General features: G+C 33.7%; 1 protein-coding gene and 1 long non-coding RNA gene across 2 annotated transcripts; one reads left to right on the forward strand and one right to left on the reverse strand.

Moving 5' to 3' along the window:
• Positions 1-6,173: 6,173 nt before the first annotated feature.
• Positions 6,174-8,132, reverse strand: LOC146748002 (uncharacterized). Its single transcript, XR_014929003.1, has 2 exons — positions 8,036-8,132; positions 6,174-6,255 (listed from the first exon to the last, which is right to left on the reverse strand). It is a non-coding gene; the product is annotated as an uncharacterized LOC146748002 (long non-coding RNA).
• A 227-nt stretch (positions 8,133-8,359) lies between these two features.
• On the forward strand, positions 8,360-27,638 carry LOC102800920 (leukotriene A-4 hydrolase-like). The gene is made up of 18 exons (XM_085497245.1): positions 8,360-8,531; positions 11,474-11,607; positions 11,968-12,088; positions 13,404-13,472; positions 13,971-14,128; positions 14,608-14,680; positions 15,120-15,260; positions 15,476-15,499; positions 16,545-16,701; positions 18,477-18,502; positions 18,697-18,841; positions 19,496-19,599; positions 19,731-19,807; positions 21,878-21,932; positions 22,236-22,331; positions 22,457-22,539; positions 23,759-23,863; positions 24,236-27,638. Exons 1-18 carry the CDS (start codon positions 8,373-8,375, stop codon positions 24,354-24,356), a joined length of 1,848 nt encoding a protein of 615 aa, XP_085353371.1. The 5' UTR covers positions 8,360-8,372; the 3' UTR covers positions 24,357-27,638.
• The last annotated feature ends 273 nt before the right edge of the window (positions 27,639-27,911 follow it).

The raw sequence follows: 27,911 nt of genomic DNA on the forward strand, positions 1-27,911 counted from the left end.
GTCCACACACTGATACAGTAATACCACTGCACACTTTATCATTGGTCCACACGGATACAGTAATACCACTGCACACTTATCATTGGTCCACACAGATACAGTAATACCACTGCACACTTTATCATTGGTCCACACACTGATACAGTAATACCACTGCACATTTTATCATTGGTCCACTCGGATACAGTAATACCACTGCACACTTATCATTGGTCCACACAGATACAGTAATACCACTGCACACTTTATCATTGGTCCACACACTGATACAGTAATACCACTGCACACTTTACATTGGTCCACACAGATACAGTAATACCACTGCACACTTTATCATTGGTCCACACACTGATACAGTAATACCACTGCACACTTTATCATTGGTCCACACGGATACAGTAATACCATTGCACACTTATCATTGGTCCACACAGATACAGTAATACCACTGCACACTTTATCATTGGTCCACACACTGATACAGTAATACCACTGCACACTTTATCATTGGTCCACACGGATACAGTAATACCACTGCACACTTATCATTGGTCCACACAGATACAGTAATACCACTGCACACTTTATCATTGGTCCACACACTGATACAGTAATACCACTGCACACTTATCATTGGTCCACACAGATACAGTAATACCACTGCACACTTATCATTGGTCCACACAGATACAGTAATACCACTGCACACTTATCATTGGTCCACACAGATACAGTAATACCACTGCACACTTTATCATTGGTCCACACACTGATACAGTAATACCACTGCACACTTTATCATTGGTCCACACGGATACAGTAATACCACTGCACACTTATCATTGGTCCACACAGATACAGTAATACCACTGCACACTTTATCATTGGTCCACACACTGATACAGTAATACCACTGCACACTTTATCATTGGTCCACACGGATACAGTAATACCACTGCACACTTATCATTGGTCCACACAGATACAGTAATACCACTGCACACTTTATCATTGGTCCACACACTGATACAGTAATACCACTGCACACTTATCATTGGTCCACACAGATACAGTAATACCACTGCACACTTATCATTGGTCCACACAGATACAGTAATACCACTGCACACTTATCATTGGTCCACACAGATACAGTAATACCACTGCACACTTTATCATTGGTCCACACACTGATACAGTAATACCATTGCACACTTTATCATTGGTCCACACGGATACAGTAATACCACTGCACACTTTATCATTGGTCCACACACTGATACAGTAATACCACTGCACACTTTATCATTGGTCCACACGGATACAGTAATACCACTGCACACTTATCATTGGTCCACACAGATACAGTAATACCACTGCACACTTTATCATTGGTCCACACACTGATACAGTAATACCACTGCACACTTATCATTGGTCCACACACTGATACAGTAATACCACTGCACACTTATCATTGGTCCACACAGATACAGTAATACCACTGCACACTTATCATTGGTCCACACAGATACAGTAATACCACTGCACACTTTATCATTGGTCCACACACTGATACAGTAATACCACTGCACACTTATCATTGGTCCACACAGATACAGTAATACCACTGCACACTTATCATTGGTCCACACAGATACAGTAATACCACTGCACACTTATCATTGGTCCACACAGATACAGTAATACCACTGCACACTTATCATTGGTCCACACAGATACAGTAATACCACTGCACTTACCATTGTCACACATTATTACTGTAATAGTACTGGATTTGAAATCTTTGAAAACAGATAGTCGTATTCTGACATCTTTATGTCTGTGTGTATCCATAGTGATGTCATTGTTGCTACTTGTCACCCGCAGCAAGGTAGCGAGTTCAAACAGTGGATATGGCATTGTTTATTTATCACGTCTTCTTATCTATATAAAAAAGAATTTAAAGAACCTGAAAATAATAAATGAGAATACGCGATCAGTATGGATGTTACTAAAATCCATAAAATCTGGTTACTGAATGTAGCAAGAGTGTAACATTTTTATTATTGTCTCATTCAGCATATGACTTCTTAATGACTTGATAGCAGAACATATTCAAACATATATCATGAAATCAAATGTTTAAATAAGCGTCAAATGGAAACTTAATAAATACAAAGTTATGATTTTCAAAGTAGGAACAATGAGAAAGAGTTATTTCAATTCCAAAAACAAAATATAAGTTGTGTCAATTCTTATATTTATTTAGGTATAACTTTACAATCAAATGGAAAATTCCAAGAAACAAGAAGATGTTTAACAGACAAAGCTACTAGACCAATGTATGCACTGTTAAAAGCAATGCCAAGTGAGACTGACTGTAGAACATTTATGCATCTTTTTCAGATATGTATTAAACCAATTTTACATTGGTTTACAAAAAAAACTAAACATGGTCTCCAATATTGCAAATATATAAAATTTAAAGACTCATACATTTTTGAACAATATTTGCTTTTATGTAATCTGAAACAAAAAATCATGATGACTCGTTTCAGAATAAGCAGTCATGTATTAGATATAAAGAAGGGTAGACATACCCAACCCAAAACACTTTTAGAAGACAAAATCTGTAAGCAATGTCCCTTGACCTTGTCAAGAAAAAAGGAGAGGCTACAAAATATTATAATAATAATAATAATAATAATAATAATAATAATAATAATAATAATAATAATAATAATAATAATAATAGGCAGTCAAAATTAATGCAGTTTGTGTTTTTCAAAACACACTTCAGATACTGTGTCACATGTCTAATTAGTTTAGGATGGTTAGTATTAATAAGGATAATGAACTTACTGATATTTTTGAAATCTCTACCAGAAAGTCACATCCTTTAAGATGCATTAAAAGAATCAGAAAAAAAAAACACAAACTGCATTAAATATGTAAAAAATATTCTTGATGAATGTGAACTTGGAAATGATGAAGAAACCTACAATGGTAAAAATAGAAAAAACCAACAAAGGAATTACAATCACAGCTGACAGATACATATAAAACAGACATGGAAAAATCAAATTGGGAATATCAAAGGCACAACTGGACGACGTAACAAATCAAAAACATATAGTATTTTTAAAAAAGAATTTGAAATGAAAAATTACCTGAAAATAATTACTAATTTTACTCAAAGGCAATGTCTGTCTAAATTTCGTTTGAGCGATCACAATTTAGGAATTGAACAAGCCATGCATGGCACAGTCCCCGTTAGTTATCAAATTTGAGATATATAGTTATGTTTATAGTAATATAGCTGGAATATAACCATGTCAGGAATATGATTTTTTTAACATTAAAATGATTGACATTTGTATCTGATCCTCAAACAAGTACTTGTCCATATTGAGAGATATTGCTCTGGAACAGCATTCAAAATCAGCCATTTTGAATACATGTATATATATATATATATATATATAACATGATGTATAACGAATATATAAAATTTGAATATAATCAGTCAAAGTATTTAAGAGATATGGCTCTAGAAGCCCAATCATTAAAACAAAATGGCCGCCAGTCAGCTATTTTGAATCCAATCTGAAAATAAAATGACGTGCATCAGGAACCTGTAATGTCTAACGTGTGTTATATGTTTGAACAAAATCCATCCATAAATGCAAGAAATGCTTGATATTCGAGGATTTTTTTAGCACAAAAATAGCACACTTTGAAAAAGATCATCAAACCAATATATCCGTATATCTGTGACATGATGTCTAATGAATATATCAAAATTTGAACATAATCAGACAAAACAAGTCAGACATATGGGTCTGGAAACCCATTCATTAAAACAAAATGGCCGCCAGACAGCCATTTTGAATCTGATCTGAAAAATAAAATGACGTGCATCAGGAACCCGTAATGTCTAATGTATGTACCAAGTTTGAACGAAATCCATCCATAAATACCAGAAATGCTTGATATTTGATGATTTTTTAGTACAAAAATGACAACCATTCGGCCATTTTGAATAGGATCGTCAAACTAATATATCTATGACATGATGTATAATGAATATTTAAAATTTGAACATTTAATCAGTCAAAACAATATATTGGAGATATGGCACGAGAACCACATTGATTAATACAAAATGGCCGCCAGTTGGCCATTTTGAATGTTATCTGAAAAACAAAATTATTTGCATCAAGGTCCCATAATGTCTAATGTATATACCAAGTTTGAGCAAAATCCATCTGTAAACAACCGGGAAATGCTCGATTTTGATGATTTTTAGCACAAAAATGGCCGCCATTCGGCCATCTTGAATCAGATCATGAAACAAATTGACGTGCATATGTATGATATCATGTATGATGTATGTGTGAAGTTTGATTGTAATTGGTCCAGGCATTTCTAAGATACAGGTCCGGACGCACGCACAGACGCACGCATGCACGCACACACGCACGCACGGAGGTCAAAACATAAGTCCCCGTTTTTGGACTGCGTTCGAACGGGGACTAATTAGGCAGAAGAACAACACCAAAAACACAACTGGAGAAGATAATATGTACAAGGTGTAATGAAGATAGATGATGAAAAACACATTATTTTGAAATGCACACACTTTAATGAAGAGAGAGGGGTATTATTCAGAGAGTGCAATGAAGACATTGAAAATACAAATAATAACACATACATCTTCTCTAAAATCAACAGTGAAAATAACAGTATACCTCAAAATTTTTAAAAAACACACTATTTAAGCCAAAATAATTGATCACTTCACCTATGGGAGGGGGGGTTGGTGGGACTAAATTACTAGTACTTTATTTAGATAGGTTTTTGTTTTAACTGTATTCATTCTAGTAATTGTTTTTAACATTTATTTTTTTACCTCAGTCTTTATTTTATTCTTAGTTTCTATTATTTTATTTTCTATTATTGTATTGTATTGTATTGTATTGTATTGTATTGTATTGTATTGTATTGTATTGTATTGTATTGTAATTTATTGTATTTAGAATTGTCCTAGTCTTGTAATACTTTTTATTTACCATACTGAACCCGCTGATGCTTCGGTAGTGTAATAAAGTTATTAATATTATTATTATTATTACGACTATTCATGGCATCTGTCTACCAAATTGGTCACAATAATATGAAATTACGTTTCCAAAACCAATAGGACACAATATTTTATGGCATGACAAAGCCACACTAAAAAGACATCCAATTTATATATTCATTATTGCTTTATGGGAGGAGACATCACTATAAAATGCTCCACTGTTGAAGGTCATTCTTTTGCTCTGCCAATCAACAATTTTTCTTCCCCCATTTGTTTTTTTTTCAGGACAAAGAGCAGTATTTTCTGATTCAAACAGCAATATCAGCAAAAAAGAACTCATAGTGAGCACTGAAATAAATCATGAGATGTGATCAATTGGGTAAATAAGTTGTCTGTCAATTAGACAGTGAATTTTTAGTTGAGTTGCGATGTCATTATTTTGTGGATTTATAAAATAATCTGTTTATCATAAATTTTTATTTTTGTTTGCTGTTGATTATTGAAACTGTCAAATATTTTCTTGGCAAAATCGCTTCACATAATGTTGATGTTAACAATCGTGAAAGGAATTGTGTGTATGATTGAAGCGTAGCTTGTACTGAATCTCAAACAACTAAAGAACAGACTAGCAATGCGGCTTTTCCATTAGTCAGATGCGTGCCATGTTTGTTTTTTGGCTTAACTTTTTAATCCAATAAACAGCCGATTGAGCTAATGTGACTATATTGTAATAACACGATATCAATCTTTAATTCATCAAATAATGCAAGATAGTGCGAGATGTACACAGGAAGTAATATTAGTTGGGTCATAGTTCATTCATTCATTCATTCATTCTTGTTGTGTTGGCTTCATCTGTTCAAGGGAAATATTCTTTTTCGAGTGAATTTGTTGATTGGGACAATGGAGATTATTCTGGGTGATTCTATGAGGAGTTTCTTAGACTTGGAAGGAAGTGCTGACAATGCAAACTTGCCTGACAGCGTTGTATCTGATGTTAGCACGCACATTCTACATTGCCAAACAAAGATAAATATGTGACCAAAAAAAATATGTCATTTCTGAATGAAGATGCTAACTTGAATTTTCTTTTTTCCTTGGTTAAATACTCTCCACAAATGTGACAAATCATATGCAAGTTATTTCTATCTTTATTCACCATGTTTCTGTAATTATGAAAAAAATTAGAATAGAGATAATTAATTAATTATTAAAATTTATGCTCCTTTTAAAATATCAACTTCCTACTGAATATTAAACGACTTCAAATGCTTAGTTGCATTAGCCTATCAAGTTTTCAAACGTACTTTACATAAAAACTAGAAGTATCCACACAAAGGAACACTGTCGATGCCATCGCCGCCATTATACCTTTCTAGAAAAAGTTTGACAAATACTGGGTAATGTCGAAATAATGAGAAATAGTACTATAAATTTGCTCATTATGGATTCATAAATATCACAGACAAAAGTAGGAAATAATGAAAATGCCATAACTCACCCCAAAATTGACCGATTTGAACAAAAACAATGATGCTCAAGAGGTTAAAACTCACAGATTTTATTTACAGTTAGATCTGAAAGTATGCCTCTACGTGTTCGGCACCAGAATGACATTTCAAAAACACACAAAACAGGTAAATGTGAGTGTGTTCAAAAATCTTCAGTAAACGTGTGTCAATAAATGACCAGAAAGGACTGCATTCAAATTTCAACACTGAAATTTTCCAAAATGTCTAGTTTTGGGTTTCAAAAAAATATACATTCTTAATAGTGTTTATTGCAGTTGCCAGTTGCATATAAAGGCAGTGGAAAGGCAGTTAGAAAATGTGTGAATACCAAGCATCAGCTTTCATTCAAGAACATTGTCCATACCAATAATAGTGTGTATGTCTGCCTTAATTACATTTCATACCAACTGCAATAGCCCACTTTTTTAAAATGAAGCGCTTGTTGATTAGATGAACTAACTCATTAATAATATTAATTATAACTCACAATAATAATGCAGATATTTATAATTATGTTGCAATACCCTTTCTGGATTGGTCAATTTGTTATTTTGAGTTATTTAAATTTATATTCATAAAACATTAATATCATCTTCATGTTTCTGTTGTGCACTCTATGTTTATTATACTATATTATTTATTGCTGTCATACAAGGCAGTAGACAACTGTTAACGTTTAAAGGGGTACCTTCCAGTTAATTTGTTTTCCTGTGCTGGATTTGTTTGCTTTTTTTTCTGCAAATCTTCCATGCCCCCCCCCCCAAGATTTCAAATGGTTAACCCCTAGCAGAAGCACAACCAAAACACTCGTTTGTTTCTTATGTTCTACTTTTGTCGTTTGTTTAGTCTGACCTATGGTTGTAGGTGTGAATTAGGGATTACGCCCGTTCGACCGGTTGTTTAAAAGATTAACAAGTTAAGCCAGGAAAACAAATGTGACATGCATCAGACCATGTTAGTACATCCATGATCTGACCATAGGAAAAGCCGCGTTGCTAGTCTGTCCATATTTAGTCTGTGGTATATGACACGACACCCTCTGTCATCATCCCACTATCCCAAACACCGCTACTTTTTCCTCACAGTAAATAACGCCTATTCTGACACACAAAGTCGTGGATACAGAGCTCGTCGCCTGATCGAGTTTTGACCTCAAACCCCATTTTTGACCTCAAACCCCTTATATGAAATTCACTGACTAACTACTTCACAGAAAGCTCTTTTCAATAACGTCAACTATTCTAAGAAACATTACGTTATACTGCATATTCATTGTTATTTCTTTCACTTTCGTCCCGCTGTGTGAGACCACTTTTAGCGTAGATCCGCCCACCAAAACAATGTTTGTATGCGTTATTTTCACGAGTTCCACCAGTATTCTTTGTTACGTTAACTGAATGGAGACAACAATGTACAAAATAGATTACGCACGTACCATAATATCATACCAACATCGCACGTACATAACACTTGTTATATTCACGGCCACCTGAAACTTATGGGCGCAGCCATTTTGTAATTATGATAAACAGGGAACACACACCTATACGTATCGATTCATATTTAGGCAAAAAACTGAAAGTGTGTGCTTCTGGCACTATAAAACACGCAAAAATAAAACAAAATAAATTATTACAAACTGATATATATTCATAATATCAGTTTAATGCTCGTTTAATAATCGTAGAATGGTTTTCGGTGTGCACTTCTTGTCTTGTATGTATTGCACCCCCTGGCCTTTTATTTATAATTCCGTCTTTTCGACTTACAAGATGGCAGCTCGCACTGTGGATCCGAACACCTTGTCTAATCTTGATGATGTTACCACGACAAACATCACGCTTGAGTTATGTGTTGACTTTACAAAAGAAATACTGAGTGGCACTGCAACGCTTGATTTGAAAATTTTAAAAGATGAGGTCAAACATGTGGTAAGTATGGCACAGTAATAATGTCTGTGGCTTTAATACTGATATCGATTAATGATTGAAAATGTTGCTATATATGGTACCCAGGTTAATGCCCTTTTTATATCTGTTTTATTTTTTTTATAAATATATAATATTGATGTTATTTTACAAAGTTTGAAATTTTAAATTAATTAATTTTCTTCTTCTCTGTTTTCTCATTTTTCTTTCTTCAGACTGGGATACAGTTTCGTTAAAAATTATTATTATTTATTAAATCATGGTTTACTCTCAGCACAACAATAGCATTTCCTTAATCTTTGTAAATATTTATAAACTTCATAATTCAAAATGAAACAGCAGGTTTAATGAAGGCGTGAATTTCTTTTATATAAAATATTTACACGTTTATGAATGTTTATAACTTACAAAAGGTGATTGAACAAAAAATGACCAATCATAAGCCTTTAAGCAGATGAATACCGCCCATGTAAAACTTCACTGCAGTCAGTTAACGTTTAACCTCTTCTTTGACACTGAATCGCTTTAGAATATTAACGTCCAGTGTCAAAAGATAATGATACTACTTGTACTTGCATTCTTTTAAATTTGTTTCAATGAACAAATTCTATCACTGTAATTTTTAAATGAATTTGATCCTTCATGTTCTGGCAGATAATTGTCAATGATTGAAGGAACCTCGCAAAGATTAATGGGTAATGGGTATTAAATGTTTTCTACAGTCAATAAAAGTATTTTCTTTGAATTTAAATGAAGCACAAAAGTCATTGAGGATAAATGTTCTATAAATATTTGTAAATGTCCATAAAACAAATTCATGCCTTCGTGAAACCTTGCATATTGGCAAATTTAATAACATTGGGACGCTTTTAAATGACGTTGATTGGCAGGTTGGATTCAACTGCCATGATTATTTATAATTATTTATATGGATGGAAGGAATTCCTTTGATGCACTGAGAGTAGTTTGTAATGGAGAAAACAATTATTAATAAATTATTCATTAATAATTTTACATTATTTATTTATAATGTATTAATAATAAATAATTGCATATTTCCTAATGCACCATTCATAACATGTGTTGATTTGTTTTTACATCAGCCCCATAATGTTTTGTAAATGTACATTGCAAAACTGATTTGTTTTATGAATTTTTAACTTTGGTCAGATTTCAATGCGCCGGATCGTACCATCATCATAGGAGGTGCAAGTTGCATACAAAAGGGAAAACCTGAAAAGTTTTGTAAATATGTACTGTAAAAAAGACTTTTTGAGTGTTTTGTATGGAATTTATTTTCACTGATTTTTCATGAGTTGAATGTAAAATATAGGAAAAAAAGGTATATTTGCTGGATTTTATTTTCACTGAATCATTCGTTCAGCAATAATAAAGTATTTCACAGTATACAAATCATTTTATCCACACATATTTTACTTATTATATGATTGTTATTATTTAAAGTACATAAATATTTATTGGAGAGTCTGTTAACACAATGCATTGCTGAATGGTTTGCCACTTTCTGGGCAACCTAAACTCCTAAATCAGAAATGATTTATACAACTCACAAAAATGTGACACTGAGATGTACCAGTTTCAAATAATGTATCGTGGGTAAATTCGCCAATTTTGTACAGAAAAGGTCCCTAAACTTGCTGGTCTGGGGAAACTTATCATCCGAATCGCAAGGTTTGCTGCTGCCTAGTCATTGCCAACTCCACCATTCCACAGGATGCGCCTGTTGGATATAGGTGCCCAATTTTCGTGATTTTTATTGTATTGTACTGTATTTTGATACAAGATAGCTGATTGACTGTTTATTTTTGTTGCATCTCCCCTGCTTGTCGTTAAGGGCACCGATTAAATACACACTGTGGAACATTTGTTTTTGGTCACCCCTCAAAATTAACCCTTGGCTGGCTATAGAACACCCAGACATTTAAGTTTTGTACCAGAATGAATACAGTAAATGGATAACATTATTATTACTGTTGCTTAGAAAAATACAGATAGAAATACTGTAAAGAGCTGGCAAGTGGAACTTATACCATTTTCACTTGGAAATTAATGTACATGTCGATAAACACATTTATTTCGCTCACTACCTACTTCACCATTATAATTAACACTGATAAAAAAAAATAATTTTACAATAACGAAAGAATAATTTTACAGTCTTTTCCTACTTCCTACTTTGCCTACTGTCATTGCTAAATCAACCGTGAGTAGTTGTTTGCTCCATAAAAAAAGCGATGATACTGTTATGACCCCTTGCCCTGAAATATGACACCAGAGTTAAAAGTTGTGAGTCAGTTGAATGAACGTTTACAGAATGCCTGATGTAAATCCATTAAAATCCACTTTCAATTCTTAGAAAACAAAATCACCGTAGTGACGGATAATTCTTATAAGAATTGAATATGTATAAATTGTTACATATTTAGTAACTCTCAAAAACAGAAATTAGAAAGATTTCCCTGGTTGATTATTAATCTATAGAGATATGATAACACTGACATTAGTGTAATATTCATACCCATACTTCATTATAGTGAATTCCATAAGGCCTGAATGTTTTGTTTTTTTTACAAAAATTTCTAAAACATTTACCTAAGATGACCCTTGTGCTTCAAAAAAAACCTTTCATTGGCTATAGAAGCCATTTTGTAATGCTCATTACCCATGAGCCTCTGCAGGTTTCCTCAAGTCATTGGCCTATTCACTGCAATATGACAGATGCGCAAGGTATTCTATATGAGCGGTATACATCTGCTAAGGCGTTGGTCAAGTCATTTAAAGTTTATTATATATTAGTAAATGATTTACATAAATAAACATTCAGGCTTTCAGGAAACTGTTTCAGGAAACAACACATTTGTTTCTTGTTAATGAACTACTTTATATAATGTGATATGATTACATGATGTAAATATCTCATATAGGTACTAGATACTCGTGACATTGCAGTAAAAGGAGTGATAGACAGCAATGGTAAAGATTTACAGTTCACTGTTGGAGATGCAGTCAAAGCATTTGGATCAGCATTAGATATTCAGTTTACAGAGCCTTTGAACAAGTAAGGATCTAAACCTGCATATTAAGTGATTCATTGTGTTTTGTGTAAATTTTCTGTTGATATTTAATTTTGAAGCATGTGTCATACACTGATGAAAAGTTTATTTGTGTTCAATCCAGTATGAATTTATTGTTTTTAGAAATTTTACGTATTTATACCTTATTTAGTCTATTGGAAGCGCATCTCCAATAGATCATTGAAATATGTCTTATAAAAAAAAAAATTGTTTTTTTTTTCAATTGTTTTTTTTTTTCAATATTTTGAAAAAAAGTGATAATTTAATGTATAATACTTCCAATGTCTGTGATATTTATTGATTTGAGAATGTTGATATTATTACAACTTTTCTGTTATGTATAGAGATGCTACCATTTCGGTCTGTGTGCAATACGAGACCTCGCCAAAAGCCAGTGCATTGCAGTGGTTGACATCAGAGCAAACTGCTGGCAAGAAACATCCTTATCTGTTCAGCCAGTGTCAGGTAGGTTGGCTTGCTTGTATGTGTGTTTGTTTGTTGTTCATATTATGCAAATTTCCCATGATGAGCTGATGATGTCTAACGAGGAGATCATGTGTTATGTTAGTCCCTGTTTTTGTTCAAAGTTGGTACATACACTAAACATGTTGAACAATCTGATTAAAATAAGATACTTGTTTTTAAGTATTTATTTTAATCATACACTTTCTTTTACTTCATTTTATTTTAATTTATTATTTATTTATTTATTTATTTATTATCTTGTATAAGCTACAGCCAATCACAGTTGGCCTTTTATAATGGCCGATGGCTCGTTCACTGGATAAAATAATTAACAAACAATTACAATGTACAAGGAAAAAGATCATGATGTGTAGTGTAGTGTGAGTTTTATTTTGAAGACAATCATATCAATCAAAAGTTTGCCTGGGGAAATACCAATAAAAGGAAGGTGTCATTTAACAATAAATTCCTGTTCACATGTTTGTGCTAAGGATAAGCTTGAGAATTACCATAGGGGCTATAGATACCATTCCATTATTCACTATTGCAATTTATTTTTAATTTTTCAGTTTACAAATTTATTTGGATTTGCTAAAATTTTGGAGATAATTTGTTGATTTCTGGTATGTAGATAAGTTTTCTTCCCGATTTACGTTGACCTCTGATAATTCTCCCCATTTATCAGTGAGAAGTTTGAGTTGCAACAATAAATTGCCATGTTATTGGCGGAGATAATAGCAAGTGTAGCTGAGCTGCGAAAAAGTATCAGTTTGTCGCTTTATTTTTTTGCATTCATTTATTTTTCAGAGTTGCAAACTCTATGGGCAATCTTCTAGTACATTAATTATATTTTCTCACCAATTAATGTACAACTCAATAAATTAAACTGCATAAGCTAGAAAATTAGACTCTTTATTAACATTTTACAATTTTTAAAATATTTATATTTTATTATAATATAAATAAAATATAAATATTTTATTCCAACCCAATTTGATTACATATATTAAGCATGTAGCAGTACATGTCCATAACAATTTGTGATCAGATAAAAGACAACAGACTTGCAGCCATTTTGCTTTTAGGCTTAGGCATGACTAACATTTCTCCTAATTGTGTCATTAACAATAACTTGTTTCAAGATAAATCATCTACCCATCTTTAGTTATTAATGTTGCATTGAGAAAAGTGCCATCTAGTGGTAGTAGTCTTAAGTCTTGAAAGAAAAAATGGCAGTTAACTGACCTTAGAATATTCCGTTTTGTTCAGAATCATCATAGTATCTTTTCCATAAATGTTTAAATTTGTCTTTCAGGCCATTCATTGTCGTAGCATGGTACCATGTCAAGATGCACCTTCAGTGAAAGCACCCTACAAAGCCAAGGTAATCAAGATTGATATCATCAACCATTTGATCACTTGAATAGGAAAATGTTATTATTTCTGAATGTTTAATTATTGTATTCATGTATAAAATAGTGATTCAGTATTTATTTTCAAAACTTCACACCAAGGTATATATATAATCAAGTATATAAAAAAATCTTCAGTCTTTGGAGAGTCAGGGAAAATTGTCACATTATGTACTCAGAGTGACGGTGACTTTCACAAAATATTTCTCAAACTTCCTGAAAGACAGTGATTGTCACATCGTGCTGTGTTCAATATGGGTTCCATTACAACATAGACACATGTTGTATGTTCACATAGAATTTAAACATACGCTGCATATCAACCACCATTCTTGAATTTGTCAAATCATGAAAATTCTATGCTTTACACTGTATTTACTGTCTACTGTTACTAATATGAGTACACTAGCTTTTGTGTTTTTATTCTAGTGATACTTGTGTCACAGTGACTATTATTGCATACTTTATAGGTAACTGTTCCTAGAGAACTTGTAGCATTAATGAGTGCCCTACGTGTAGGTGAGGAACCGGTGAGTGGTGACAAGTCAAAATGGACTTACAAATTTCATCAGAAAGTTCCAATTCCAAGCTATCTGATTGCCATTGTGGTTGGTGCACTGGAATCCAGGTAATATCACACCTAGACATGTCTCACCTAGATATGTCACACCTAGACATGTCTCACCTAGATATGTCACACCTAGATATGTCACACCTAGACATGTCACACCTAGACATGTCTCACCTAGATATGTCTCACCTAGACATGTCTCACCTAGATATGTCACACCTAGATATGTCACACCTAGACATGTCACACCTAGACATGTCTCACCTAGATATGTCTCACCTAGACATGTCTCACCTAGATATGTCACACCTAGATATGTCACACCTAGACATGTCACACCTAGACATGTCTCACCTAGATATGTCACACTTCAGTATATTCATTTCTACCACAGTTTTATAGTCATTTTACAATAGCATATAAGCATATAAAAAGAGATAACTAAACGTATTGACATAGAATTAATGTGATTATCTAATAACATTCAGCCCTAAATAACAAATTATGGTCAACCAGTCTTCACTCTTGTTTAATAGAGTTATTGGACCAAGATCACGTGTGTGGTCAGAGAAAGCAATGGTGGATCAGGCAGCCTATGAATTTGCTGATGTAAGTTATAATCACATTATCATCATTTTGTTCAGTATGTGTATGGTTGCACACCATTGCATAGCCATGATCAGGCTTATATATATCTAGAGATACTTTTTTAAATTGATTGAATAGCTCATTTAGCTATTACCAAAAATAACCTTAAGTTTTCAAAAAGGTTTTACTTAATATTTCAAAATAACTGACAACAGAAATCAATTCTAAAAATTTGAAGTATTTGTTGACAGAGATCATTCATGCATACAAGAGAATGAAGAGGAAACTTATTTGCTATAGTCAGGATCACTTCAACTCAGTGCAAATACCTTATTTGTTCAACTATTAAAAATAGGTCTATGATTATTTCGGGCCTCCTTTCACCTGGCTGTATTTGTTGGGATTTTCATTTCATTGAAGGTAATAATAATCATAAATAATATTTCTCATTATTTCTTAGACTGAGCAATTCTTAACAACAGCTGAAGAGTTGTGTGGTCCCTATGTGTGGGGTGAATACGATCTGTTAATTTTACCACCATCATTCCCATACGGTGGTATGGAAAATCCATGTCTGACATTTGTCACTCCTACCATAGTGGTAAGTGTAATTGGTTGTCATTTCCACTATTGTGGTACAGTAAGTGAATTCAATGTAACTTGTTTTGTGGGTGGAAGGACTTAACAAAAAAATGTCTGAATATTGTATACTTGTTGTCATATCTTTTATTTTGAAGCAGTAGTTTTGAAATGTGTTGAATTATTATTGTTACTGTATGCTATGCTAATAAATAATTTTTTTTTTTTTTTTTTTAGGCTGGTGACAGATCTTTGGTTAATGTAAGTTGTAAGATTGTTAATTAATGTTTCACAATGTAGCATAAGTTGAGTCAAAGATTTATAGTATAAGAGATGATAAATATTCATTAGACAAACTGTAACAGCAGCCATTGCAATATGATGGGTGAAATGTGACAGTGTCCATGGAATGATGGAATGACATCCTTGTAAATACTTAGTGTTAACTTCTTGAAACGATCTTTGAATTTAATACGTGAAAATAAAAAAAAAGTGATCATGAAGACTAGATAATGTGCTGAAAATTTCTTCCTAGCAACAGTTACTGTGGACTTATTCGTTTTGAATGCTGATGATACCAGCTCTCTGATTGGTTAAATTAAATAACTTAATTTCAAAGCATAGTTCTGATTGGTTTATGGGTAGGTATTAGGTCAACATGTTCGCAGACAATTCAGTTTCACCCAATGTTAATTCTAGATGATATTGTTAAATTTTCAACTTGATAGTTCATCAACTAAACATCATGAATTATTCTAGCACTTTTAAACCTCTAAAAAGTATTTTGGTGTGGTGGATGTTTTTGAAATTAAGTTAATCTAAATTTTTACCAGTTTGCTCAGTCACCAAGTGACTGGATCAGAAAGATACATGATAAGGTTATACAGTACACAATCATTTCAATCTCCTCTATGCATTGGTCATTACTCTTGTTGTACTATGCTTATTTTGTAGCATTCTCTTAATACAGTGTAGCCTTGTTATAGCGAACTTTTTGGGAGACATACAATTAGTTTGTTTTAGTGAAATGTTCACTATAATGAAGCACATAATACATTGGGTTTGTTGTGAACGGAAGACATGCTATGTGTTCATTATATCAGGAAATTCATTATAAAGGTGTTCATTATATTGAGGTTGGTGTTATGGTATCTCCGAAATAAATGTAATTTTAACAATGTGTTTTACACGTGTTGTACACAACCCATTTCAAACACAATACGGCACAATGACCACAATCTTTTATAAGCTTATTGCATAGATACTCCATGAGGTAAAAATCCCTTGTATTGTTGCTTGCACCCAGGTTGCTGCCCATGAGATTACTCACAGCTGGACTGGAAACCTGGTGACAAACAGAACATGGGAACATTTCTGGTTGAATGAAGGTCATACAGTGTTCATTGAAAGGAAGATAATTGGAAGGATACATGGTGAACAGACCAGACAGTTTGAGGCTATAGGTAAGTGAATGTTGTTATGGTGAACAGACCAGACAGTTTGAGGCTATAGGTAAGTGAATGTTGTAATGGTGAACAGACCAGACAGTTTGAGGCTATAGGTAAGTGAATGTTGTCATGGTGAACAGACCAGACAGTTTGAGGCTATAGGTAAGTGAATGTTGTTATGGTGAACAGACCAGACAGTTTGAGGTTATAGGTAAGTGAATGTTGTTATGGTGAACAGACCAGACAGTTTGAGGCTATAGGTAAGTGAATGTTGTTATGGTGAACAGACCAGACAGTTTGAGGCTATAGGTAAGTGAATGTTGTTATGGTGAACAGACCAGACAGTTTGAGGCTATAGGTAAGTGAATGTTGTTATGGTGAACAGACCAGACAGTTTGAGGCTATAGGTAAGTGATTGTTGTTATGGTGAACAGACCAGACAGTTTGAGGCTATAGGTAAGTGAATGTTGTTATGGTGAACAGACCAAACAGTTTGAGGCTATAGGTAAGTGAATGTTGCTATGGTGAACAGACCAGACAGTTTGAGGCTATAGGTAAGTGATTGTTGTTATGGTGAACAGACCAGACAGTTTGAGGCTATAGGTAAGTGATTGTTGTTATGGTGAACAGACCAGACAGTTTGAGGCTATAGGTAAGTGAATGTTGTTATGGTGAACAGATCAGACAGTTTGAGGCTATAGGTAAGTGAATGTTGTTATGGTGAACAGACCAGACAGTTTGAGGCTATAGGTAAGTGAATGTTGTTATGGTGAACAGATCAGACAGTTTGAGGCTATAGGTAAGTGAATGTTGTTATGGTGAACAGATCAGACAGTTTGAGGCTATAGGTAAGTGAATGTTGTTATGGTGAACAGACCAGACAGTTTGAGGCTATAGGTAAGTGGAAGGATACATGGTGAACAGACCAGACAGTTTGAGGCTATAGGTAAGTGGAAGGATACATGGTGAACAGACCAGACAGTTTGAGGCTATAGGTAAGTGGAAGGATACATGGTGAACAGACCAGACAGTTTGAGGCTATAGGTAAGTGGAAGGATACATGGTGAACAGACCAGACAGTTTGAGGCTATAGGTAAGCGGAAGGATACATGGTGAACAGACCAGACAGTTTGAGGCTATAGGTAAGTGGAAGGATACATGGTGAACAGACCAGACAGTTTGAGGCTATAGGTAAGTGGAAGGATACATGGTGAACAGACCAGACAGTTTGAGGCTATAGGTAAGTGGAAGGATACATGGTGAACAGACCAGACAGTTTGAGGCTATAGGTAAGTGGAAGGATACATGGTGAACAGACCAGACAGTTTGAGGCTATAGGTAAGTGGAAGGATACATGGTGAACAGACCAGACAGTTTGAGGCTATAGGTAAGTGGAAGGATACATGGTGAACAGACCAGACAGTTTGAGGCTATAGGTAAGTGGAAGGATATATGGTGAACAGACCAGACAGTTTGAGGCTATAGGTAAGTGGAAGGATACATGGTGAACAGACCAGACAGTTTGAGGCTATAGGTAAGTGGAAGGATACATGGTGAACAGACCAGACAGTTTGAGGCTATAGGTAAGTGAATGTTGTTATGATACTGAGAAAAGGATTTCAGTTCAGAACTCGCTGAGTTAAAAAACTATTTGTGTGAACTTTTAAACAATTTGGCTGTTTTATCTTCTGTTGGTTCATACAAACAAATTTCACAGGTGGATGGAGAAAAATACATGATGATGTAAGTAACTCATTTTGATGATTTGTATCTTTATTTTCTTTTTCCAGGTGGCTGGAATACTCTGAGAGATACTGTAAGTTTGAATTTTCACAGACTAAAGACTTATAAGATTGAATTATTTCTCTGTGCTCATTAATCTATATCAATTGTATTGTAAAGTCATCATTACTTCTCTATGTATTCAACTAAAACATCTGTATGTACCAATGCTATGTAATCTTGTATGGCCTTATATGTCTGATCATGGCTGTGTTGATTCTTCCACAGATTACTGCATTTGGCGCTGACAATCCTCATACTAACTTGGTTCCCAATTTAGAAGGGATTGACCCGGATGATGCATTCTCTGCTGTACCATATGAAAAGGGAGCAGCTTTGCTATTTTATTTGGAATCTTTGGTGGGTGGGCCAGGTATTAACAAGTTATTTGCCACTGTTGTCGTGTAGCCTGACAAAGTTGCGCGAGTTGCTCCTCCACGGTGCTCCAAACCCAACACACGTCTGACAGAACAATGTAGTTTTTTACTCCCCCCAACATTTTTTAGTCAGCACCAATCAAATTGCAGGAATGTCAGATAGTGACAGCGATCAAAGAGTAGCCATTCCTAGTAGAGTTTATTTGTTGACAAAATGTGTGATAAGGCACTGGCCCCTTGCGTGCGGTGTTACTATGACCACCAAAATTAATATTCATTTAAACTCATAGTAAGAAGGCGTGAACTTTACGAATTCGCAGTATTGATCTTGCCGATGAGAAATACACTATTCTGTCAGGCGTCTGTCAGTGGGTTCTGATGCTGTTTGGCCGGCGATGGTGTCACTCTCATCTACATGTCAGGCTAAGTTGTCATAGTGAGTTTGTTGTCTGAATGATCTATTCAAAGTAAACATTAAATTCACATTTATTCAGGTTCAAAAAGTGCATTGACCTCAATCACTACATGCACTTGGTGACCATTGCCTTCACATAATATAATTTAACCAATAGAAAAAACAATAATTAGCTGCCGTAAATGGTATTCTAATGTCTATTTGATCATTAATATTTTTTATTTTTAATTGCCAGGTGTATTTGAGCCATTCTTGAGAAGTTACATTGACAATTTCAAATACAAATGTCTCACTACTGCTGAGTGGAAAGATTATTTATTTTCTTTCTTTAAAGACAAGGTATGTTCTCCTTCCATTGGGGTTTCATTACTCCCTGATTTGGAACAATAATTGTTCTGCTGTGAGGGAATTACTCCTTCACCTGCAAGATCGTTAATACATTTATTCTTATTTCTGCTTTTGATTGGCAGGTTGAGCAGGGAATATTCGATGTTGTTGATTGGACAGCTTGGTTTCATTCACCTGGCATGCCACCTGTCAAACCAGAGTAAGTCATTTATTTAGCTCCGCTGTCGACTTTGTTGAGCGGAGCTTATCATATGAGTGATTGTCTGCAGTCTTCGTCCGTTTCAACTTCTTCTTGAAAACTACAATTCTTATTGCTTTGATACTTGGTGTTCATGTATATGTACCTTGGGCAAACCTCTTGTAGATTTGTTCATTTTGTGATGATATCTTTAATTCTCTAATTTTGATGATTATTTTCGTCATTTTTGGTAATAAGTGATATTTTCAAATTTTTGTTGAAAGCAGCAAGTCTGATTGCTTTGATAATGATATTTTCTGTTCTTTAATTGTAATGTGTATTGCTAACAGCGGAGCTATCTCAGCCGACAGGCTGCTTGTTACATATTTCCATCATTCATTATCTCTGTATATAAGTTGTTTACTCTCAATTGATGGAAATATATTTTTGCATCTACATCTGGAGTCTTGTAACTTGTAGCTTGCATCACTCACAGAGCTTGTGATTACCCACAATCCAATGAGCTTTCTACTAGCATAGCATATATTGTTTTAAATTAGTAATTGGTAAATGTTATCGGGGATGCATATTGAGGTGTGTGTTTTCTAATTTTGTTTTATTTGTAGTTTTTCATTTGTAATTAATTATCATTGAAAGTAAATGATTTACTGTATCTTTTGGACTTTGATTGAATCAATTCCAAGCATTGTTCCTGAGCTAATTACATGTCTGATTTCACTTTTAAACACATGCATCTCTATTGTAAAAAAACACAAATTTAGTTTAAGTCAGCCATATGAGAGATGTTCACAGGGAAACTCTTATCAGTGTGAATGCAATTGAACTCACTACATTAAATTGGATTAAGGTGAAATATATATTTAAGAATGGCTTGTCAACATTACAAACCAATTACAGAGTTTTCCTCCAATTATAAAATCAGAAATCTGAGTAGGATAAACACTTTATAAAGAACGTCTTTCTGTACTTGATTGTACTTGATTTCTTAGTCACTTCATGTCATTCTACTGAGTTAACAGCGTATTGAGTTATGCACACACTGCAGTCTATCTTGTCTCTTCACTTGTTACCTCTACACAAACGCAATAACTGCAGTTTTTGAACCTGATTGAATGTGAGCATTAAATCACCACAAATAGTATGCAGCCATATGTTGATATGCTTCATGCATTCAGAAAACAGACATTTTTTTCTCCAGTAGGAGTAGTATTTTTTGTCAGTAGTAAACAAACTTATTATAACTATACTCTATAATTCTTAAATAACTAAGGAAATTCCTAGCACCTGGGAGTGTTTTTGAAATATTCATATTAGCTGCAAGGTGATGAGGAAGTAATTGGTAAATATATTCCCTAAAAAATAACTGCATTTTAGCAAAATTATAAATTTGTCTTTTGTCTGACTTCAAGGTAAATTTGACATTCTGATCATACGTAAAAAATAAATACAACAGACTCTTTAGGGTTTTCATGGGGTATAAAATAGTAAGCCAGTAAAAAGTTTAAGGGAAATCATTGTGTAATACCCCCCCCCCAGGTAGTACAAATCATTGAGAATTCTGGGTAACTTATAGTGCTGTACAGTGTACCAGTTTAAAATCAAATGTTGCAGCTTTTTGGTTGCTATATGTACAATATTACTGAGACTTATAATCATTTGAATCAAATTACTACAGTTTAATAGATATCCATGACTGTTTGTGAGATCCAAGCTAATACTAGAAACAACTGACAAAAATTGAGAAATGGATGTGAGCCACATAAGATCACACTAGACGTTACAAGTGAAAACTGGAAAATACACATGACTTTTAATTTGAACATTGTTTTTAGGACAGATGGTATTTAAATATTCTAAACGAAATTAATGAGTAGCTTTAGCTGTTACACAGAATGGCTGTATTAGATGCATATCAATGTACAAGTTATTTCATTTTTAGAATGCTTCTTCAAATACAGGAACTATCACATTAATGTTTTGCTTTTTATTACAGATGCATTTTAATGATTATGCAGCATGATGAGATTTGTCAAAAATTATTTTCTCATTATTGCATATTTTTTGTTATAGATATGATACTACTATGAGTAATGCATGTACAACACTTTGCAAGAATTGGTGTCAGGTGAGAAAACAATAATACTGATGCTGTGTTTTATTCCAGCCAATTATTCATTTAGAATAAAAAATATCACCTACATTTTGGGTACAGTGTGGTAGGCCAGCATTTACTTTGCAAATGAAACTCATAAATCAGACTTCACTTTTAAAGCACTTGATGAAACAGCAATTATTGCACTATGTAAAAGTTGACATTTGTAAAACTGTTCAATGTTAAAACAGAGTGAGGACAATAAGAATATATTGAAACTTACACACAACTCAATATTATAACGATGCATGTCTCTGATTTCCTCTTTATCTGTAGTCTAAGACTAATGAGCTTGAGAAGTTTTGTAGCGATGATCTTAAGGAGTTTTCTCCCGGACAAAAGATTGAATTCCTGGCTCAGACTTTACTTGAAGTGAGTACATGAATGCCAAGCTAATGGTATACGTATTGAATTCCTTACTTCATGTCCTGCATTTTTTTTTTATTTCACAAGTATATTCAAATAAATAAAATATATTTAATATTTTTTTTTTGCAGGAGCCATTATCTGTGGATCACCTCAAAAAAATGGAGAATCATTACAACTTTAATGACAGTAAGAACTCAGAAATTCGATTCAGGTCAGTGTGTAGAACTCAGAAATTTGATTTTGGTCAGTGTGTAGACATTAAATCAGGTCAGTGTGCCAAAATCGTGCCATCATACCCCTGTGTGTGTCCCTTCTATCAATATGAAACAAAATGTCATCTTCCTTCCATATGCTATTAAGTGCTCTTCAGCATTCAACCACATTTTCTATACAAGCTGGCTACACTTCCTTCTATCACCATGTCATAAGATATCGATATGGATAAGATGTTTTTTCTATGGAAGATGAACATAAAAAAGTAAAAGGATAATAAAATTTAAAATAACATAAAGGTAAAATTAAATTAACTAATCAGTTAAAGAGAAATTAACATACTACCCGGTAGTACTAAATTACTGAATATTACAGAATCAGGTGGTTTACTATTATTAGTTAATAGACATCTGTTTGCATTATAAACACACCAAGATTAATGTGGTAGTTTGTCATTATGTAAATAAATTTATCACAATGATTCAATGAAGTAAAATTAGGATTATCATTTTGTAAATCTGTGAATAGTTTCTGCCTCATTTTATTGTGCTTTGGGCAGTCCACAATGTAATGGTACTCATCTTCAACTGAGTTTTTATCACATCTTGCACAAATTTTGTGTTCAAGTTTTGTTTTCCACTTTGTATATCTCCCTTTTCAATCATAAGTTGATGGTCACTAGTTTTTAATTTACAAATATATTTCTTATAATTACTCGCGTCCATCAAATAGTTTTCCATTGTAAAGTTTGTTTTAAATTTCCTGTAGGTGTGAAGTTTATTAATCCCCCCTAAATCCAATTTTTGTGAATTAATGTCCCTCATCCACTTTTTTGAGTAATCGTCTTCTATATTTTCCAAAATTCCCTTCAAACTTTTACCATCCCCTTCCCAGTAATCATGAATATGATTGTTAAAGCAAACAAAACCAACAAAATGTTAATGAACAGAGTTTCATGTACAAAGAATCAAAATCTGAAAGGGTTGCAACAAATGAATAAAATAAAGTTCACCACTGAAGGTGTGATTTCGATTTGTGCTGAACTTTCAGGCAGCCAATCTTGGCATATGCTGAGTTTTCATGAAGTTTTGTTTTGGCATGTACCAACTCGGCCTCGAATCTTGTCACATGCCGAAATCCGGAATGTGAATACTAGTTTTGTAGCTTTCAAGGCCTGTATATCATACTGAAAATGTGGCATTATTTTTCTTCTACAGATGGTACAGACTGTGTATCAGAGGTGGTTGGGACGCTGTTATCCCTTCAGCATTAGACTTTGTAACAGAGCAAGGCAGGATGAAGTTTGTGAGACCTATATACAAGTGAGTAAACCAACTGTTACTACTGCATTAAAATCAAAACGTTACATAATATCAACGAAAATAAGCTTCCAAAAAACTGAATTGCATTGTCAATTATAACTCAGTCCAATGAAGAAAACTACTGCGTGTGTGTAAATATTGAATATTTTCAGAGTATGCATGAATTATATTTAAATATCTATCTATCTACACCAATACATGTACATGTTATTCAGTATCAGTGCTGAACATGTATACTGGATGCTTAAGGTACTGCTCTAATGTTCAATGCAATGTCATGGCTAGTTGAATTGGTCTCATATCAGCTCAGATTCATACAAGAAAATGTAATTACCAGGTACTCACAATTACAACAACTTTTCTGATTGCCAGGGACTTGTATGCATTTGAGAAATCAAGAGAGCAGGCCATCGAGCGGTTCAAGAAAAATCGGAAACAGATGAATATCATATGTGCTAACATGGTGGCCAAGGACTTGAAAGTCACCGAGTAATGCTTCCATTGCCATATTACGTGGTCACAATGTAGCTACGCAAAATTTGTATTTTGATGGCCATTTCATGCAAATTTATCTGGTGCAATTGAACAATTATTGTATGGATATGCCACGCAATTAAACAGGAAAAGTATGTATTACACGCTCCAAATCTGAATTTAGTTTGTTGTAAATTTTGTCGCCTGGTTGTGAGTTTTTATTTTCAAAAATGTAAAAAATATTTTTATTATGTATAATTATTGAATTGTGTTCCCAGTGCACTTGTCTTCCATATTTTTTTTTCTGAAATCATTACCCTGGTAGCTGTACTTCACTGTCTTTTGAGTTTAATTTCAAGCATTGTTGCAGATAAGTAATACATGCAACTATAGTCTGGCACAAATGGAATTGTATCAATCCTTAAACATAGTTAAACTACACATGGTTTGCCCTGCATATGTAATGGTGGCCAGATAATAGCATAGGGTGGGGATATCATTACATTACAGCATATAGTGAGGAAATCACTGCATAGGTTGAGGAAGGTCATCTATGCGTAGCAGTTAACCGTATATATTAGTTTGATGGTGATCAGCAAAATATAATTGAAATTATTGTGCCCAGTGAAATTTATGACAACAAACATTTTGCCACTACTACAACTTTCCCTTCACTTCAAGGTGGACAAGCTACAAATTTCGAAAACAATTTCACTGAAACAAGAAGTGTCATTTACTCCATGTAGTTGTGATGCATTATTTCCCTAGTGGCAAAATGAATTTGTTTTGTTCTTAGAAACAGTTTGACCTCATCCATACACACACTTGTATCTCAGACATGCCTGGGTCAATCACAGTCACAACAAATGGTGGCTATTTTAAAGCTGGATCTTGATTGTACATGGGCAGATTTCATTTAAACATTGGGAGCTTGATGTACATTGTTTTGTTTTTCAGATCAGATTAATAATGGCTGACTAGTGGCCATTTTGTTTCATGGCAGTGCTACCATATATCTCAGACATACCGTTAACCGATCATGTTCAAACGTATCGCACATATGTCATGTCACACATATGGACATGCATTTGTTTAATGACATACCTGGCTGCCATTTTGTGCTAAAAATGCATCAAAATAATCAAGCATTCTGTTGTTCTGGAGCTGGATCTTGGTTTTGTTTGGACTGGTGGCCATTTTGTTTTTAAAGAACCAACTTTGTAACATGCTTTTACAAATTGCAATCTTTACATATGTGTTATCCATCATGACACAAAAATTGACATTTAGTCATTTCTGATTCCAAATAGCAAACTCAATTAAGTTTCATTTTCTGCAAAATAAAGATTGTGCTTCGCCACTGACTCATTTTCATTATTATTTTTTTCTTTACACAAAAACAATACAAAACATTTGTGCCAGGTGTTAAAGCTGTAAGCTTTAAGGTAAATTCCAAACTACAATTGTATTGATTATTTTATGGTTATCAAGCTATGAACACTAAAATTGTTACAGTATTGAACAAAACACAATTGTATTATTTCCAGTTCTAGTCTTTTACACAATGATTGGTTAATTCAAATTATACAAGTGTTTTATGTTCTGTGATTCATGTGACGGACTCTTAGAGTAATGTTGTCCATGCTATATATTACATACTTTTCCATGTACCATGTGTTTGTATAGTTTTCATGCTCAGCTGTCAATAGTTAGTATGCGCATGGTTGTTTTAGGAAACTTATGTTCTAAATATAGAAAGTACTTGATAAGCTTCAGCAACACTTCCCACCCTGTATTCGGTGCTACTATAATCTATTTCCAGTTTAAGTATTTACCATGCCTTGATTTTAAAATATTTTATAGCATTCAGCTAATTTTTGAAAATCACTGGGATTATATTCCACATATCAATTATGCAAGGCTGAATATGCGACTATTTTTTGCACTTTAGTGTGTATATGTGCACATTTATTCACCATTTTGTTTGACCATTACATTTTATGTGCAAGACAATAATTAGTGTAGATAATGTAGTTTTTGTCTACACCAAAAATTGGGAATATATCTCGCAAGTTCAGCAGAGTTAAGCATAACTGTATTCAGAACATATCCTTGAGTCGTGCATGTGATTTCCCGACAGTTCAGTTTCCACTAGATGTGAACATTTATGTCAATGTATAGATGGTACGTGTGGTCAATAACTCACTATTAACAAGTTTGACCTGAGACAATAGAAAACATGGCTTGAACTTCATGGTGGCATCAATGGAATTAGCCTCAATGCTCTAGGAGCTTGTTATGGTGCTAGATGCACATTTTCCCTTACGACTCCCATATATGCTAAGTACTATTCCTATATATGGTAAGTACTACTATATATGGCAAGTATTACTCCCATATATGGTAAGTACTACTCCTATATATGGTAAGTACTACTATATATGGCAAGTATTACTCCCATATATGCTAAGTACTACTATATATGGCAAGTATTACTCCCATATATGCTAAGTACTACTCCTATATATGGTAAGTACAACTATATATGGCAAGTATTACTCCCATATATGCTAAGTACTACTATATATGGTAAGTACTACTATATATGGCAAGTATTACTCCCATATATGCTAAGTACTACTCCTATATATGGTAAGTACTACTATATATGGCAAGTATTACTCCCATATATGCTAAGTACTACTCCTATATATGGTAAGTACTACTATATATGGCAAGTACTACTCCCATATATGATAAGTACTACTCCCATATATGGCAAGTACTACTCCCATATATGCTAAGTACTACTCCTATATATGGCAAGTACTACTATATATGGCAAGTACTACTATATATGGTAAGTACTACTCCTATATATGGTAAGTACTACTATATATGGCAAATACTACTCCTATATATGGTAAGTACTACTATATAAGGCAAGTACAACTCCCACAAATGGTAAGTACTACCTACATGTATATGGTAATTACTTCTCCTATACATGGTAGGGCAATTTTAACATTTTGCCTTGAAAATGGGTGCTATCTAAACTTTGAGGTTCAAGCCCTGTCATACACAAATCTTGGTGCTGTGAAAACACTGTAGGTTTGTATATGGAAAGTCACCTGGTCACTGTCCTAACACACCCTATATCAATGGTAGTATGTTGTAGTCATGATGCATACATGGTTTGATTAACAGATAGTAATTTAAGACCTTGTATTTGTATATATTTTGCAATTTAGTGAATAATAAAATTTAACTGCATTGTTGTGCATCACAGAGTAATATTAAATGGTGTATGTCTTTGATCTGTTACTCTAGATTGATATATAATTAACAAGCCGCATGGCACAGTCCCCGTTAGTTATCAAATTTAAGATATATAATTTTGTTTATAGTAATATAGCTGGAATATAACCATGTCAGGAATATGATTTTATAACATTAAAATGTGACATTTGTATCTGATCGTCAAACAAGTACTTGTCCATATTGAGAGATATTGCTCTGGAACAGCATTCAAAATCAGCCGTTTTGTGAATACATGTATATATATAACATGATG

The sequence above is a fragment of the Saccoglossus kowalevskii genome, chromosome 3, assembly GCF_978046115.1.
Source record: "Saccoglossus kowalevskii chromosome 3, keSacKowa6.1, whole genome shotgun sequence".
In the NCBI taxonomy this organism is placed as follows: domain Eukaryota; kingdom Metazoa; phylum Hemichordata; class Enteropneusta; family Harrimaniidae; genus Saccoglossus; species Saccoglossus kowalevskii.